Source organism: Zerene cesonia, unplaced genomic scaffold (assembly GCF_012273895.1).
Source record: "Zerene cesonia ecotype Mississippi unplaced genomic scaffold, Zerene_cesonia_1.1 Zces_u008, whole genome shotgun sequence".
In the NCBI taxonomy this organism is placed as follows: Eukaryota; Metazoa; Arthropoda; class Insecta; order Lepidoptera; family Pieridae; genus Zerene; species Zerene cesonia.
In genome coordinates this window covers 859,824-877,182 of record NW_024045138.1, presented here as the reverse complement: position 1 = coordinate 877,182, position 17,359 = coordinate 859,824, and the positions used below count along the sequence as shown (strand labels likewise).

The window sequence follows — 17,359 nt, the reverse complement described above, 5'->3', positions numbered from 1 at the left end:
GGAAATCAACATTGACGACTTGCTTATATCAAATAACAAAAGTAAATGAATAAAAATATAATAAAAAACTGTCAATGTATTTCACCAGCCCCACATATGTATTTGTAGATTACATGACGATTTCACAGCTCTAATTGTTCCGTTTAGTTTAGGACATTATACACACGGTACTTATATTAAGTCTACAGACTAGTGGTATCATCATAACAGTATGGTGGTAATAATTCATATGTAGGTATTTTAATTATTTAGTTATTAGTTTATGTATCAGTAATGAAAATCGTATTCAGTGGACACAATCACAATTCTTATATATACATAATTAATTACCTGGTAAAATGATAATACGAGATATCGCAAAAGAACTACCGTCAAACAGAACACAAAAAAACACGTCAGTCGCTTAAAAACCCAGGGTGCTAAAAAAAAAACAAAAAAAAATATCTGGCCAGTTGAGAACCTCTGTTTTTCACACGAAAGAGGCATTAATTGAGTACAAAAAGTGACCTTATCGCTCATCAGCGGTCTCACCTGCCAAAGGTATAGGATGAAGAAAAACAAAATCTTCCTTTATTGTTTCTTTAAAGTAAAGGAAGGCTATATAATTTGTTATACACTTAAGTAACTGCTTGTAATTGTAATTGCCACTGTTTAACAGGCTCCAGTTGACACGTATTTACATAAATTTGATAATTGTCTAGTTGATAATTTTTGTAGATTTTTTGAGTAATCTTTAGTTTTTGTGGAATAGGACACGGTGAACCTGATAACGTGTAGAAGTGATATTTTTATCGTGGTTTTTCTGTAATCCTTTTGGTTTAACAAGACATCTTTTAGAAGTGCTATTAAGACGCCATTACACTAATTATTTTAAGTTTATAAGAAATAACTATGTACATCTCCAGTATGAAACCGCAGTTTTAAATTATTAATCAGACAAACAGATGATATGCTTACTCGACCCTTCTATTTTTGTCTATGTCACCTTTAACAATGTACAGAATATGAATTGTAGCATTTGAATTAGGATAATTAATTTTAATTTTATCTTATGCTGAAAAATAGATATGCTACTAAAATACGAGCGATAGCTCAATCTGTCAGGAATTTTCTGGAAAAACGTTCCAGAATCGTTAACCAGCACTTAAAGTAATGAATTTGCAATTGATTGCAAAAAAAAATATACAATAACCTACAACTATGTATTAACATTTAGCTAATAAATAAAATACCGCTTCCGTGTATCACACGATGACATAAACTCGAAAATTTTAATTGTTATATATTTTTAATATTAGTGTAGAATAAAAAAATCGTCTCTCAAGATTTTCAACTATATACATAATTGAAAAAAAAACAGAAAGTTTCTTTCATTCTAATGATAGGATCAACTAAATTGTGTCACTTGCTCTTATACAGTACCTATACACATGGAAATTATCAAATCAGATTGAGATGTTAAACATGAAGTTATTGTATTATCACCGATCCTTGATAGGGGAACAAAGTTTTAATTAAATATGTTCGTTTATAGTGGGTTCAAATAGAGACTAAAGGATTCGGTAACATACAAACATGCAGGAGAAGCTAATAAAATAAACAGTTAACTACTAGTAATTCTCAGACCTACCTATAAGACACAAAAGCATACTAAAAGTTTCGCCAAACAAAAAGAGTTTCCTTGCTGTTACGAGGATTACATTTTATACATGTAGATTTTATTATCAATTTATCTCAAGTTGAAAGAGATTTCAAGTTATTTACTATAAAAATGTTTCAGTAAATATCAAGCCTCCGAGCGAGGCGCACGCGCCGCTCTTAAGACGCTTTACATTATTTTGTTTATAAGCAAAGTCATATGTTAAATTATTATGATAATTAGTGTCGTGAAGTGAATTTATATACTTTAATGTAAGTATTTAATTCATTAATTCCGAAAACAACGTAGGTTTATAACACAAATAATATTGAATTGAACATTAAATAACAGCCGACGTCAGATGTGATTTTTGTGTTAAAATAAAACCTATATAAAATCTATTGCCTTTAGCACTTAGTGATAACTCATCACAAACATATCCAAAGGTAATATAATTCAGATTTATATGATTAATATAGTATCTTAATATCAACACACACTAAATAGCAATTTAATCTTTATTATCATTTGCAAGGCTGGTGTTTCATGTACCTATATTAACTAAACCTGTTTTTTATATCTTTTCGAAACATTAAATAGCTACAGTTCGAATTAAGCTTATTTTAAATTTTATAACTAGTTCTTCTGACCATCATTGATTGTCATCTTTAATATATAAAAATTAAAAACTATTTCATAAGTATAGTATTTTTTGTGTTTGTTAATGTTCATAGAAAGATCTATAAAAGAAAAACTTAAGTAATTTCTCCAAAAGTTAAATTAAATAAGAAAATTCTTTGACAGCAATGCATTTTAATGTTTTTTTATACGTCTTTTTGCGGATAGCCTAAATTCTTTATCCTAACAGAAGTCTTTATTACTTAAACATCTGTTATCTTGCAGGCAAATTGTCAGATTTGTTTAAACAAACAGACTAATACACAACCGTAAAATACTTAGAGTTTAATTTCGTACTAGCTTCGCGCCTGTGGGTTTGGCGAGTGTTTTTGTTTTTTTTTTATATGTCATAACGGGCAAGTGAGCTGGTGGTTCTCCTGACGGTAAGCGATCACCATGGGTGGTGGCCCATTAACATACGCAGAGGTAGTGCCTCTGCGGATGCGCTGCCCGCCTTTAAAGGGTAAGGTAAAAGATAAGGAAGGACGACTGGAAGGAAGGAATCAATTGGGACAAGTGAGGAAAAGGAAACGGGCCTCCGTCTCCCGCACTCACCGTACGAAACACAGTGGCATATCACTATTTCACGCCGGTTTTCTGTGGGGGCGCGGTACTGCCCCGGTGCGAGTTGGCCCAATTCGTGCCAAAGCGTGCTTCCACATACAAAAAATAGATATTTCCAGAATATTCTCCGCATAGTTTCTGTTCACTTGGAATTTCCGGGATAAAAACCATCTTATGCCCTTTCTCGGGAGTCTAATTCCATCCGACCGATCGGTTCTTTCGGACATTTGAGATTACAAGCAGTCTCTGCTTGATACTACTATATACATATGCATTCAATTATGGCTGTTGTTTATAAAAATATTGAAAGAAATCAATAAATTAAATTTACGCTGTCGTATAATGTCCCAATATGCTGAGATAATGTCAGTCGAATACATTGTGTTTTTACTAGTTTCACAAACAATACCTACATTGTATAGAATGATGTATTGTTTTCGAATTATCTCTATTTTTACGTTTTTAACACTGTCGTGTCACAGTGCTTATAACCAAACTCCGAAACGGCTCGATCGAATTTTATAAAACTCAAAAGCAATCATCACATCAAATGGCGCTGACCACGCCCACAATTTCACTGTCAATGGACTATATTTTGTATATTAACTCCCTTTCGCTTAAATTTATTTTTGTCGCACGAAATATTTTGCTCATCAATGCCGGCCTTTAATGTGTGCTCTCAGTACGTTTGAGTACTATTCGCAGGTGTATGTGTGATGAGAGTGTCCTGATTAAACGAGGTTTGCTGAGTCAGCAAACGTCGCTTTTTAAATTCACGTTCAAAATTATTCGGGAATCACTAAATAGTATAAAAAGTCGTTTCTCGCGTCTGTCCCTATGAATGCTTAGATCTTTAAAAGTGTACAACATATTGTGATGGTTTTATTTTAATAGATAGAGTAATTGAAAAGAAAGGTTCACATGTATGTTAACATCTATTAAATTACTCTAGATTTAACACTAATAATATAATGAACTAGCAATAAAGCATTCGTTTTTGGGTTCCACACCAAAAGGGTAATGCGGTACCGTTGGGTGTCCCTCTGTTTGTCTGTAAAGCAGCGGTTTACAGCATAAATTGGATGAGCATGTTCAACCTTTCCAAATTACCATTCTTTAATATTCAGCCTATACTAATACAAAAAATCGTATATCTACGGAACCCTTATTGTCGCAAGGCTGTGACGCGCTTAAGCGATTTTTTATCATATTGGCACAGATAATTTTTTAATTTATAAGACGTGATCCACACATTATATTATAGCAAGGGCAAGTGACCATTGACAATTAAGGATAATACTAGTCCACCAACGATTTGCCTTGGACGGGATCGAACGCGTGACCTCCTGATTACAAATACGTCAAGGCGTTTGATAAGCGAAGAATACATAGAGTTCGTTAACCCTCGAAATCATTTCGTTCTTTCCAGAGAAGAAAAAAACAAATTATTTTGTAAAAAGCGATAGAATGTAGTCTATTAACTAATGAGAACATATAGGAAAATGTTTCAAATTCATTAGAATGAATTTATTATTATTTACATGTATGACTTATGAGAATTTTATTATATATTTGTTATTCATTATCACGGTTTTATGAAATTTGGATCGAAGAATAAAAATTAGGATGTAAAAATGTAATGTATCATCAATAATAAAAATTTAATATAACATCATTATTAATATTTGCAAATTGTACAGAAGATATTGTTTATTGGTTTTTGTTAACTGTATGCGCATTTTACAATAAAGTGTTAATAATAAAAAAAATAATATGGACGAAAAGGCATTTCTGTTTGTTTATTTATCTTGTACTTTCATATCGCAAAAAACGGTATGACTTTTTGCTTTTGGAGATAGTTAAGAGGATAGATAGCAACATAGGCTAGTTTTTACAGCAGTGTAACATGTAATTCACATTCGATTTTCTTTTGACCACGCAGGCGAAGACGCGGGCGGAGAACTAGACATTAATTAAAATAGAAAATCTGAAATTCTTTGTGAAAACAGACATATTGTATTCAATCTTTACAATACACGAATAAGTAATAATAAATATCTTGTTGATCACCTCGTTTTTAAGTGAGAATAAGGTAAAGGAAAAATATTTTATACAGGTCAATGTTGTTACCTATATTTAGGGTTGTATTACAATAAAACTGAATTAATTCATGGATCTTATCACTTCCTCCGATTTTATTAACAAATTTCATCACAAGGATAACATATCGCCTCTGACACGTATCGAAACTCTGTTTGAGATATTGTAATATCTAAATTACATCTCATCAAATATCAAACACAAGAAAATATCATAACACTTAATTACCTTCGAGAACTATAAATTTTATTAAAAAAAAGCCACCTGGAGGCTGCAAATACAATTTCCTCACTTATTTTATCAGAAAATCCATAGATGAGAGAACAAATATATGAACTATGTACACAGTGCGAACTTATCTAAATCTAATCGACTCTTCTGTTTCTATCAGCCTGTTATTGCATAATAATATAGGTTACTAGCTGCACCCGGCAAACGCTGTTCTGCCTTACTCTTATCATTTACGGGTATGAAAAATAGATGTTGGCCGATTCTCATAGATACCGGGTAAGCACAAAAAATTTCATCAAAATCGGTCAAGCCGTTTCCGAGGAGTATGGCAACGAAAACTGTGACACGAGAATTTTATATATTAGATATATCTTTGCTATTAAATCACGATCAGAAAAATTTATTTTGTGGTAGTGGCTTTGTAGCGCTTACTATCAGGCGAACCAGCTCCATTGTCGACGATTACATAAAAAAGCATTTTTCATAGGGATAAGCTATTTTATAAATTAATGTTTAATTCTGTTTATCAAAACTTCCACGAAACAGAATTTTGACTGCCTTATCTGTTATCTATAACGCTTAGAAGTTTGTTTGTTTGAACGCACTAATCTCAGGACAACTGGTTCGATTTGAAAAATTATTTCAGTGTTAGATAGCCCATTTATTGAAGAAGTCTATAGGCTATATATGTACCACGGCCGAAGCCGGGAAGGAACGCTAGTCTGTTATAACTTATAAGGAATAAGTTGGTGAAGTTAAGGAGGTTATGTCTGTGAAAAAAATACATGTCATCATCAACATCAGCCCATTCATCCCACTGCTGGGACACAGACCTCCTATGAGGGTTCAGGCCATAATCCACCACGCTGGCCGAGTGCGGGTTTTTTTTTTATGTCATAGCGGGCAGCTGAGCTGGTGGTTCGCCTGATGGTAAGCGATCACCATCGCCCATAAACATTCGCAAAGGTAGTACCTCTGTGAATGCGCTGCCCGCTTTTATGGGGTAAGGGAAAAGGAAAGGATTAACGACTGGAAAGAAGGAATGGACTAGGGCGGGTGAGCAAAAGGAAACGGGCCTCCGGCTCCCTCACTCACCGTACGAAACACAGTGGCTTGCCACTATTTCACGCCGGTTTTCTGTGGGGGTGTGGTACTTCCCCGGTGCGAGCTGGCCCAATTCGTGTCGAAGCGTGCTCGACTCCCACAATAAAATCTGCGGGTTGGCAGATGTCACATGTCGTCGAACTCTTTGATTCTCGGACATGCCGGTTTCCTCACGAGGTTTTCCTTTACCGTTTTAATAAGCAATGGTGATAATATCCACATACGTAGATAAATTGAAAAATCAATTTATTTCTTGCACGCCTGCCTAGTCTCGAAAAAGTAAATATAGTTTAAATATACTAAATATATATCTTAATGAGCGTTCATAAAACAAATTATTCAATCCTGGCGAACTTTATCTGTATAATAAGATAAATTCATTTAATTTTTGCATTGTCACCAATTCCATAACTGTACAAAGTTTGAATTAAATCTGTCCGTTTAATGTGGGTCAAAATCGAGTCTAAAGGAGTCGGTTACGTACAAAAATAGCGTGTTAATAAGTGTACCGGTTTCCCGTTATCCTCCTCAGCATTTACTTAGGAAAATCGACTGTTACCATATCTGAATGCGTCAGTATAATCTTTCATGAGTAAATATTTATAAATTTCACGTGACATTTAAATGACGTATAATTAATCATATCTCACTTGTCTTTCGCGCGTTTGAAATAATTTATGCTTCAATTTAAGTAGTACCGACTGTCGACTGTACTTTGAGTTAATTGCATTTTAAGAAAAATCTTTTAAAATTAATTGTTGTGATAATTATTAAAAATAACTTTTCAACCGACTTCAAAAAAGGAGGGCATTCTCAGAGTGGCTGTATTATTTTTGTAATTTCAAAATTTTCGACTGGATGAAACGATATTGATTGCTTTTTATACGAAAGCTGGTGCCCGCCATGTGGTCCCATTTCAATTTGGTCTAATTCTAATTTAAAGGTGGTTTCTATTTAAGTGCTCACCACCCAATTAATTTTCACCACCCAATTATATTTATTGACTTTATGACCCAATTTTGAATCAACATTACCAGCTGTGCGTTGTTGTGTGAAACTTAAAAGATCTTTATATTTTTGCAATCATTTTGATACCGGAGAAATAAAATTTATTGCAAAATTACAGGTTTGGTTTTATAAACCTGTCTGCAAGCGGAATCGTGCTCCTCATAACTACGAGAGTTACTTTTGCATCCTATGAGGAGGGAAATATATTTGTGTATTAATCACACTAATATTATAAATGTGAAGGTTTGTTTGTTTGGGTGTTTGTTCGTCAATCACACTGAAACTTCTGAACGGATTTTGATGAGATTTGGTGTACAGACAGAGGATGACAGTGTACTTTTTAACCTGGACAACTGGAATAACATATAGGCAACTTTTTATCCCGATATGCGACTTACGCGGGTGAAATCGCGGGGCGCAGCTAGTATCAAAACTAAAAGCCGGATCGTTTCCATTTTCTCACTCTCAGTCGTCAGACCTTTCCTTAAATTCGCGCATTCGCAGAGGCACAACCTGTGAATGATCATGGGCGGTGTTGATCGCTTACCATCAGACGAACTACAAAATCAGTAGGTACCCGCTCTGACCAAAAAAATATCTAAATATCTATAAAAAAATCTATATATCTCCTTCGTCTTTTGGACTACAAATAACTTAATAAATAATTATTGAAAAATAGCTGGTGGAAATAGTAATTTGCGAGTATTTTGTAAATTTTTTGCTAAATGGCATTATTTTATGCATGAATGCATATATCACAGTAAAATAGTGATCCTTAACATACTGCATGAAATTTAACACAATATTTTTCGGTAGATTATTGTCTATGAATGTGAAACCATTCAGTTGTGAAATGGGCATTCGATACGTTAGTTAGTTCCAGCGATCTAAATACTATATAAAATATAAATACAGAATAGAAATAGATATTTTGTAATTTGCATTGAAATGAAATAAAAATAAAAAATCTTTATTTGTAATACTTTACCTACCTATTTAGCATTTTAAAATGCAATTCAATAATACTTTTTGATTAAGTTATTAAGTTAAGGAAAGCGTCCAATAAAACATCGGATTAAAGTTCTACTGCTAAACGGTTTTCGTGATGCTATTATGACTAATTTCTGATATTTTATTCGATATCAGCTTATCTGTAACCACTTCACTAAGCGTCAAACATCCATTGTTTTAGCTATCACATTGAAATATTATCAAACACAAACAAATACAAGCTTAATGTAAATAAGAAGTTATGTCTATTCATTTTTGGTAAAACAAATTTAAGTATTTTTAGTATTGAGACTACCCATAACTACTGTATATAAGTTTTATAGCCTGTATAGGTTTGCTTTCCCCAGAACTGTTACCATAGCCATTACTTGAGATTTCGGTGTCCGTCCGTTTGACATCAAAGTGCATCTCATTCTCAGATTATTTGTACTATTTTGTACATCTCTGCTCAGTTGGGTTTCAGAAAAAGGGACCTGGTTGCAAGTACCAAAACATTACGGACTGTTGGAAAAACGAAATTCTGGGCCTAATACATAACTGCGATACATTCAAATTATAGTATATGTATGTGGGAGACGAGTACGCTTCAGCATGTATTGGGCCAGCTCGCACAGCAAGCACCACACCCCTACAGAAAGCCGCCGTGAAATAGAAGTATGCTACTGTGTTTCGTACGGTGTGTGGAGGTGCCGGAGACCCGTTTCCTTTTGCTCACAATTTCCAGTCAATTCCTTCCTTCCAATCATCAAGCCTTTCGTTACCCCTTTCCCCTTAAAAGCGGGCAACTTATTCGTAAAGGGAAAGCCTCTGTGAATGTTCACAAGTGGTGGTGATCGCTTGCCATCCGGCGAACCACCAGCTCAGTTGCCCATATGACATTCAAAACAGCTTACGAAAATCAATGTGTTAAATGCAAGTAAATGTTACGGGTCAAATTTATCGACAGTTTGGAATCTCATCAGATTATAATGTAACGGTTTTCACAATCTCACAGCAACATATGCATAAAAAATTATGTTCAATTCGATAATATAATCAATTTACTTTCTCCAATCCTGACATCACGTAATAATTTTTTTTCGCAACGCAAAAATTATATGCATCTTATGAAATGTTTGAATAAAAATAGGTTTTCCAGACAAATTTCCTTCAGCAGCGCTTTTGAATGATGAAAACCCATAATGTCATATGAACTAAGTAAATACATACGATACTGCTTTCTCAGACTCTTTTGATTCCGACTTTTACATTTATGGGGCAATGGAGGGACAAGGGTCGTAACGCAGGGCCTCTCATTTGTAGCTCCGCTATACCATGTCATATAAAACTAGCTCTTGCCTGCAGCTTCGCCCGCGTGGCCAAAATATATTCATCAAGATAAAGCAGTTATTCCGTAAAGCGATAAACACACTTAAACTATCTATAAAAATAGCACTTATCGATAAAATATCAGAAATTCCTATAAGTTCATACGACCTGTCTTTAATCTCGGTTTATCCTTATCTATCAAAACAAAAAACAGTTTCATAATATTATGATTACTAAAGCAATATAATAATATATAACTGAATAGTATTATATTATCTGTGGTAATATTCAGGTATAGCCTCCAAACAGGTCCTAAGCCATAAGCTGCCTCGAAACATCGTAAAACTTACTTGCATTAAGTTATCGTGAGTGTTAAACCTTCACCCACTTAAAATTATTTGTTTACATCACGTTTTGTGCACACGTGATGAAATTAATCGGCTATATGTATCCCGCGACTTTTCCTTTATACAGAAAAAAATGTAACTACCATCCTACTAATATTATAAATGCGAATGTTTGTAAGGATGTGTATGTGTGTTTGTTGCTCTTTCACGCAAAAACTACTGAACCGATTGCAATAAAATTTGGCACGTAGACAGCTGGACAACTGGAATAACATATAGGCAACTCTTTATCCCGATGTTCCTATGGAATACGGGCTTACGCGGATGACACCGCGGGTCGCAGCTAGTATGCAGTGTGTCTGTAGGTTGTTTGATCTAGATATAGTTTTCATTAAAACAACTTTGCATTTATGTAAATTATATCTAGTCGTTCTTGTTCCAATTTTAAGACTAATTTAGCGGCATTCGCTCTAAATTAGGGGATTGGGGAAGATGATTGGGAGATGTGCTTAATGCGTGTTTAATGCCTTCAAGTATTTTTCTGACACATCAAAAGCATTTATATGATATACTTCAGGATGTAAGCTCATTTGATAGTGCGTTGAAAATATTGCTACAAATTTGATGTGACAGAAAAAACCCACAAACAGATCTCAAATATTAAAACCATGCTATGTCGTTCTGTTTTTTGTAAAATGGTTCTTCCAACGTAATAGTAATTGAAGAGATTTTTTAGTATATCGCGTATTCTCATTTTTGAGAGACTTTAGATACATACATAGACCTTAACACAATTTATAAGAAAATTATTTAAAGTCATCTACTATTTAGATCTTTGATATATTAATCACCTTACCAATCAATTCATTAACTTTAGACGCAATAAAACGTGTTCTGGTTTTGATAGGTACATTAATAGCCGCTATAACCTCTGGATTTTAATCTGTATGTTATAGAAAAGTTATAAATAGGGGCATTTTATATAATGTCCAAGCTTGTGTAGTATACAAACTTCAAACTTCTTTCTTCAATCTCAGGAACTAAATGTTTAATTTCAATTCAAGCAATTCTTTTATCTTATATATTGAATTCTCGGGTCACAATGTTAGTCACCAAACTCCTCCGAAACGACTAGTCCGATTCTAATGAAATTTTTTGTGCATATCGGGTAGGTCTGAGAATCAGCCAACATCTATTTTTTATAACTCTAAATGATAAGAATAAGACAGAACAGCGTTTGCCGGGTCAGCTAGTAAATAAAAAAATAAATATATCGACTTATGCGAATTCGTGGCAAATACTTGTACCGAAATATATTTTTTATCTGTATCAATCCATCTTTCGCATTGTTATATGCAATACGGATGTAAATAATGATATTTATAATATATATACCCAGACCACAGAGAACATAATACTTTACTACCCAGACTAAACAGGTTTATATTTTTAGTTATAAACAATTTAACTAAATCTTGTAGATGATCTATTTCGTATTTTTTGTTTTGCAAATAAAAACCATTCAAAAATAAATTGCTATTAAAACCTTTAAATCCTGATAGTTTTTTTTATATATTTCGTAATCTACCGATTTTGTCTAGGTGATGTGGGTGAAACTTAGCCTTATGATGAGTGGTGCGATGATGGAATTCCGTATTTAGTAAAGAGGTAGCATCTATCTATTATGTACTATCATGAGACTCATAGTGATTAAATTATTATTCGCTTTTGAAGTGGGTTTTATTATTTTTTGGCAACGCATTAGCAGCGGCCCTAGGCCATAGGCCTTTGTAAATGTTCACGGGCGGTGGTGATCGCTTACCATCAGGCGAACCACCAGCTCAGCTACCCGCTACATAATATATACACACATATACATAAAAAATACATACAGACGAACATAGAACCTCCTTTCGTTCTTGGAAGTCGGTTAAATATCGTTGATTGTTGTGCATTCGCCGTGGCGACACTGTTAAAAATCGTTGATTTGTCGTGCATTAGTTGTGGCCATACTCTTTTCACAAAATGTATATTTCCTAAAAGAATAACCTTCCTATTCGGTTAACAGACACAGAGGTGCTCATTTGCATAGCGCATTACTTAATATTTCAATTTAACAAATTTCGCAAAAGTCATAATATTCCATTTGTAGAACGCACCACGTGTGAGTGACTCGAATATTGCAGGTAAGCAACTTCTTGTTGCGGTTGTTTGGATTATGGTTAGAAATTGCAAATTATACCACTTTTTGGCGAATCTTAGTTATATAATCAAATGCTGAGCGGAAGTGTATGCAGTTACGTTTTTATACGTTAATTATTGCTTTTGAAATGTTGCATGAATGTTAAGCAAAGAAACGTTATATTAATTAAAAATATCGTTGTTTAACCTGCCTGAAAAATCTAGGTTGTATCATAATAGAATCTCTGGTGAGTTATAAAAGAAAGAATACAATTGGTTATAAAGAATACAGTTTAGTTATTTTCGTATAAATTTCCTGTACATAAAATACCTATTACTTAATTTACTATATTATAAGAAGATAAATGGCATTTGATTTTAAATATTAATTTCTGTGTATAATTCTGGTAATAAGTGGATATGGGTGAATGAATAAATGAATACGCTGGCCGCGCGCGGGCCTCTTGTTTAATATTAAGTAAATTTTATGATATTTTATATTAATAATTACAATTATTATTATAAATGATTAGTTATTAAACGTATATGGTATATTGTAACAATGTAACTTTAGAAAGTTTAATTTAAATTTGTATTAATGATACAAATTACATCAGTTTTATATATTCATCTTAGTCATAAATACAGCTATTTCATTTGAAATACCTTGTTCCAGACAAAAAAACCTATCGAAAATGGTTCAGCGCATCGCGACCCAGATAACGGGCCCAAAAAAGGAGGACGGGCTTGCAAACCTCATCGGCCAGTTCGGAAGATGGCAGTTTCTAATATTCGCGACTGTTTCCTTGGTCAAGTTATCCTCGGGATGGGTGCAAATGGCGATTCTATTTTTGACCCCAAAAATCCAGTTTTGGTGTGTAGAGTTCAAAAATGCCAGTACGGTTATAATTGCAGAAAACTCCACTTGCTATGCGGATTGTGTTAGGTATGAGTATGATGCAGCACCATTCGATAATACGATCGTGTCCGAGTGGGATCTGGTGTGCCAGAGGGGCTGGCTGGCGAGTTTCACCCAAATGGTGTTGCAGTTTGGAGTCCTTCTGGGCAGTATTGTGATGGGATTCCTATCCGATAGGTGAGTTTTATTTTGTCGTTATATTTGTAAGAATGTTACGATTTTGATTTGGGCTTGGCTAAAGAGTATTAACTTTTCTTGACCAAGTTAAGTAATTATTCTTATAATAAAATATGTACATACACTAATTATAATTAACTGAAACACAATACAGCTATAATCATTGAGATACTTCTTTTTGTAATTTATAGTCTCATGTACATTATTATCTGGATAAATAAAACTAAAGTTAAAATATGTTCAATGTAGAATTATGTGTTTTAAGTATTTTGCATTTCAGTTTATATTTTCTTTTAAATCAAAGGATTAATGAATAATGATTTATTTCATTTAAAAGAAAATAGAAACATCAATAATAGAATATCGTAATTTGCAACTGTTTTTATTTTTTAACACAACTTAATTGAATTTCCAGATATGGCCGAAAGTATACATTTCTCTTTTCAACGACGACGCTTATCGTCCTGGGATTCGGTATCCCTTTCTCACCCGACTATACCACCTTTACCGTCCTCCGCTTCCTGCAAGGCGCCGCAACGTCAGGAACTATGGTCATCTCTTTCGTTATCGTCATGGAGACGGTCGGAACGGAGTACAGGGAGATACTAGGCTGTCTCTTTCAGATTCCCTTCATCATTGGGCATATGACCACTCCGCTCTTCGCGTATTACTTCAGGAGTTGGAATACATACAGTTTGGCGATGGCTGTACCCCCCTTGATTTATACAATGTACTTCTTTTCCTTAACTGAATCCCCACGATGGTTACTCTCTGTGGGTAGAGTGGATGATGCTGCCAAGATTGTTAAACGCGCTGCGGAATTGTAAGTTATCTTATTTTTAACATCCAGTAAAGTCAACTTATAGTAATATGTCTACACTCTGCTAATACGTAATAATGAAATAGTAAATCTAAATATTCTTTCTTCATTTTTAATCTCCATTTTGTATATTATAAAAATAAGAAAAAAAAATTGATATATGTAATAACAAAAATTATACCTATATTCATGTTTAAATGGACACAACTCGATGAATTCACAATATTATAAAAATTATGTCTATAAGCTCGCTGATCTATTAACTAATGTTCGCCATGTTAATTTCCCAATTGTCAATTAGGTTTAAAACTCTTTCAGTAACGGCTTACCGACAAGTAAAGTGGACGACTCATTGAAGCAAATATCGGAAGAAATAAGAGCAAAATCAACGGCCACTCGCGCGAACTACGCCGACCTCATGCGGCCCTCTCTCCGCGTGAAGACCATCTGCTGCTGCATCATGTGGACCATTGTGGGGCTCACCTTCTACGGCTTCAACCAGTATATCAGCCAGACCAGTCCTGATCCGTTCATCACGGTAGCAGCAGCTGGAGCTATACAGGTATTGTTATCTGCTATTAATCTAAATTTGCATTTATGTGGTCGCTTCAGTTACGCGTGATAAATGGCTAAATAAAACTATATATCATAAATGCTGTTATACGTAGAAAAAATTAAATTTACCGCATAATTAGATACCATGTTATGAAGTCTTATTATTAGAACATAATAAACTTGGAGATAAATATCAAAGACCGAAACAATTCAAACTATAAGCGTGCTTTTGAGTTTTGATAAAAAAAAACAATTAACTTCCGCAAATGCTCGGAGCTTATCAGTTATTCATAGTGAATTTTTTGCGACAGTGAGATATTATCTCCAGCATATTTTTTGTACAACATACCAGGTACAATAGAGTTATGGGAAACCCTAATTGTTATTATTCAATTTGTTTTGTTTTTCATGAGGAAACCATTTATATCGAATCCTTTATATCGCCTTAGGAAATTATATAAGTACTTTTAATAAAGGTGTTTCTTGTTACCGCAAGATCTATAAAATTATACCAATGAAGATGCTTATTTAAGTACTCGTATATAAAATTTCAAATAGGAATTAAACCTCCATGGGGGAAGGCTAATAAAACCAAGGAGATGAAAAATTAAAGAGATTGAGAAAAGTCACAGTTTTAACCGATGGAATGTAAAATAAATTGGAGGTTAAAGTTATGAGTTAGTAGTGATTTGGGTAGGCACTTTAAAGTTAAGAATTTATAACATAAGTCTCTTTAAGGATGCATTAAAAAGACAAAGTTAGTTTAAATTGTGAACAACGTTGGTTTAAATTATGTGTTACAATATTAAATACATTTTTGGGTTATGATAGATGATTAATGTCAGAATAGCGAGTTAAATTATAATCATTGAAATAAAAAATGTTAAGTCGCGATGAATAAATATTGTACAATGGTATTTTAAATTATTACATGCTTTGCTATGTTGCATTTGTTGCATATAAAAGTGATAAAAATCATTCTAGATCCCATCAAACCTGCTAGCCATCTGGTTCATCAAGTACTTCGGGAGGAAACTGACCATCTCCGTTGCTTTCACCCTCGGCGGTCTCTGTGTGTTACTTCTCGGCGTTCTTCCCAACGACCACACCACAACCCTGACCCTCGGAACCCTTGGAGTGAGCTGCGTGTCCATTGTTGCCTCCTCAATATACATTTACACGTCAGAACTTTACCCGACAGTGGTAAGGAACATGTCTATGGGAGCTTGTTCAATGTGCATGCGGATTGGTTCTATGATAGCGCCGTTTATATCGAATTCTTCAGCGACGTTGCCATGGTTACCGACGGCCATTTTCGGGCTCGTTCCAATAGCGGCAAGCCTCATGTGTTTATTTTTGCCGGAGACAAAGGGGACCACGCTACCGGATAGTTTGGAAGACGTGGATAAACAATGATATTCTAAACTTGCGGAATGCTTAACTGTGGCTATGTTTTTTTGATGATAATGCCCTGAAGGTTTGTTTATATTGAAGTGTTATTTGTAGGATATAAGATGCACAGACCGTCGCATGTTATATTGATTAATCGATACACAGTGATAATTTTGGTGATAAATATTTTATAATGAAAACTATGCTTGTACTAGCTAGTTATGTACGTATGGTTTATTTTTATGAATTCAGTGTTAGTTATAAATTATAATATTAGATGAAATTAGTTGTGTTTATTAATTATTTTCATTTATAGCTTTCAGTATATTATTTTAGTCTTGTAAATTAAAAACTGAATTGTATATATTACATTGGAGGTATATATATAATTATTATTTTATTATGTAGCGTAATGAATAGTTATTCAAATAACGATTTTTTTAAAAACATGTAACCCGTCTTATTTACAATTTAGATAGATGTTTACAAACCAGGTTATTTATATGTACACTTATGATGTTATACTATACCATTTTTTTACCACAAAAATAATAATGCTACTTAAACAATATGTAAATAGCTACATAAGTATTTATATAGCTATTTACATATTGTTTAACTGGAATCGATCAAGTGCCAAAATGTATACCTAATGTAATTAATGTATTTAAATCTTAAAAGTGTGATCTTTAACTGCGAAATGTATGTTCAAAGATAGAAAAAGCATTTGTTATTTACCTATCCCTTCAATTTAATTTTCCTTTTATATATAATACGATCAGACAATTAGATATAAGACTTCACTATTAGTACTAATTAATGGGGGGACGGCGCGTACGCAGTCCCCACTACCAAAAATTACGCGTCCGAGTTATCCACATTAGGGATAATCGCAGAGGTCAACCCCGCCGCAGTGCAATGGAGGGGCCTCGCTCTGGGGGAACCGCCTTCCTGATCACGGTGTCCCCTACGCCAGGTAAGTATGCGTTCCGCAGCGCTCCAAGGGGACCTCATTCTTTGGGAAGAAAAAACTTCAGCGCGATTTAAATATGAACAACAGTAACTAGCGACACCTTGTGAGTTTGATTAACAACTAAATCATGGTTTAAACTTTTTACGGGAAAAAGTTTAATGAGCTATACATAGGTGGCGCTTTATTAAAGGTAGAAGACTTGTAGCTTTGAATTACTTTTAATTCGTAGGACAAAAAAATATTGATGCTGATGCTCTGATGATGAAGTTTAATTCGCAACTTAATTTTCAAGCATTTAATGGACACCAGAAATTATTATTGAATTCACCTAAAAAAATTTTTATTACATTTA

At 33.9% G+C, this 17,359-nt stretch overlaps 1 protein-coding gene and 1 non-coding gene across 2 annotated transcripts; one reads left to right on the top strand and one right to left on the bottom strand.

Annotated features, from left to right (window-relative positions):
- Nucleotides 1-1,784: 1,784 nt before the first annotated feature.
- Nucleotides 1,785-16,332, top strand: LOC119839141 (organic cation transporter-like protein). Its single transcript, XM_038365347.1, has 5 exons — nucleotides 1,785-1,911; nucleotides 12,848-13,267; nucleotides 13,683-14,090; nucleotides 14,406-14,649; nucleotides 15,627-16,332. Exons 2-5 carry the CDS (start codon nucleotides 12,867-12,869, stop codon nucleotides 16,056-16,058), a joined length of 1,485 nt encoding a protein of 494 aa, XP_038221275.1. The 5' UTR covers nucleotides 1,785-1,911; nucleotides 12,848-12,866; the 3' UTR covers nucleotides 16,059-16,332.
- Nucleotides 16,333-16,856: 524 nt separating this feature from the next.
- On the bottom strand, nucleotides 16,857-17,018 carry LOC119839143. The gene has a single exon (XR_005288235.1). It is a non-coding gene; the product is annotated as a U1 spliceosomal RNA (small nuclear RNA).
- Nucleotides 17,019-17,359: the final 341 nt, after the last annotated feature.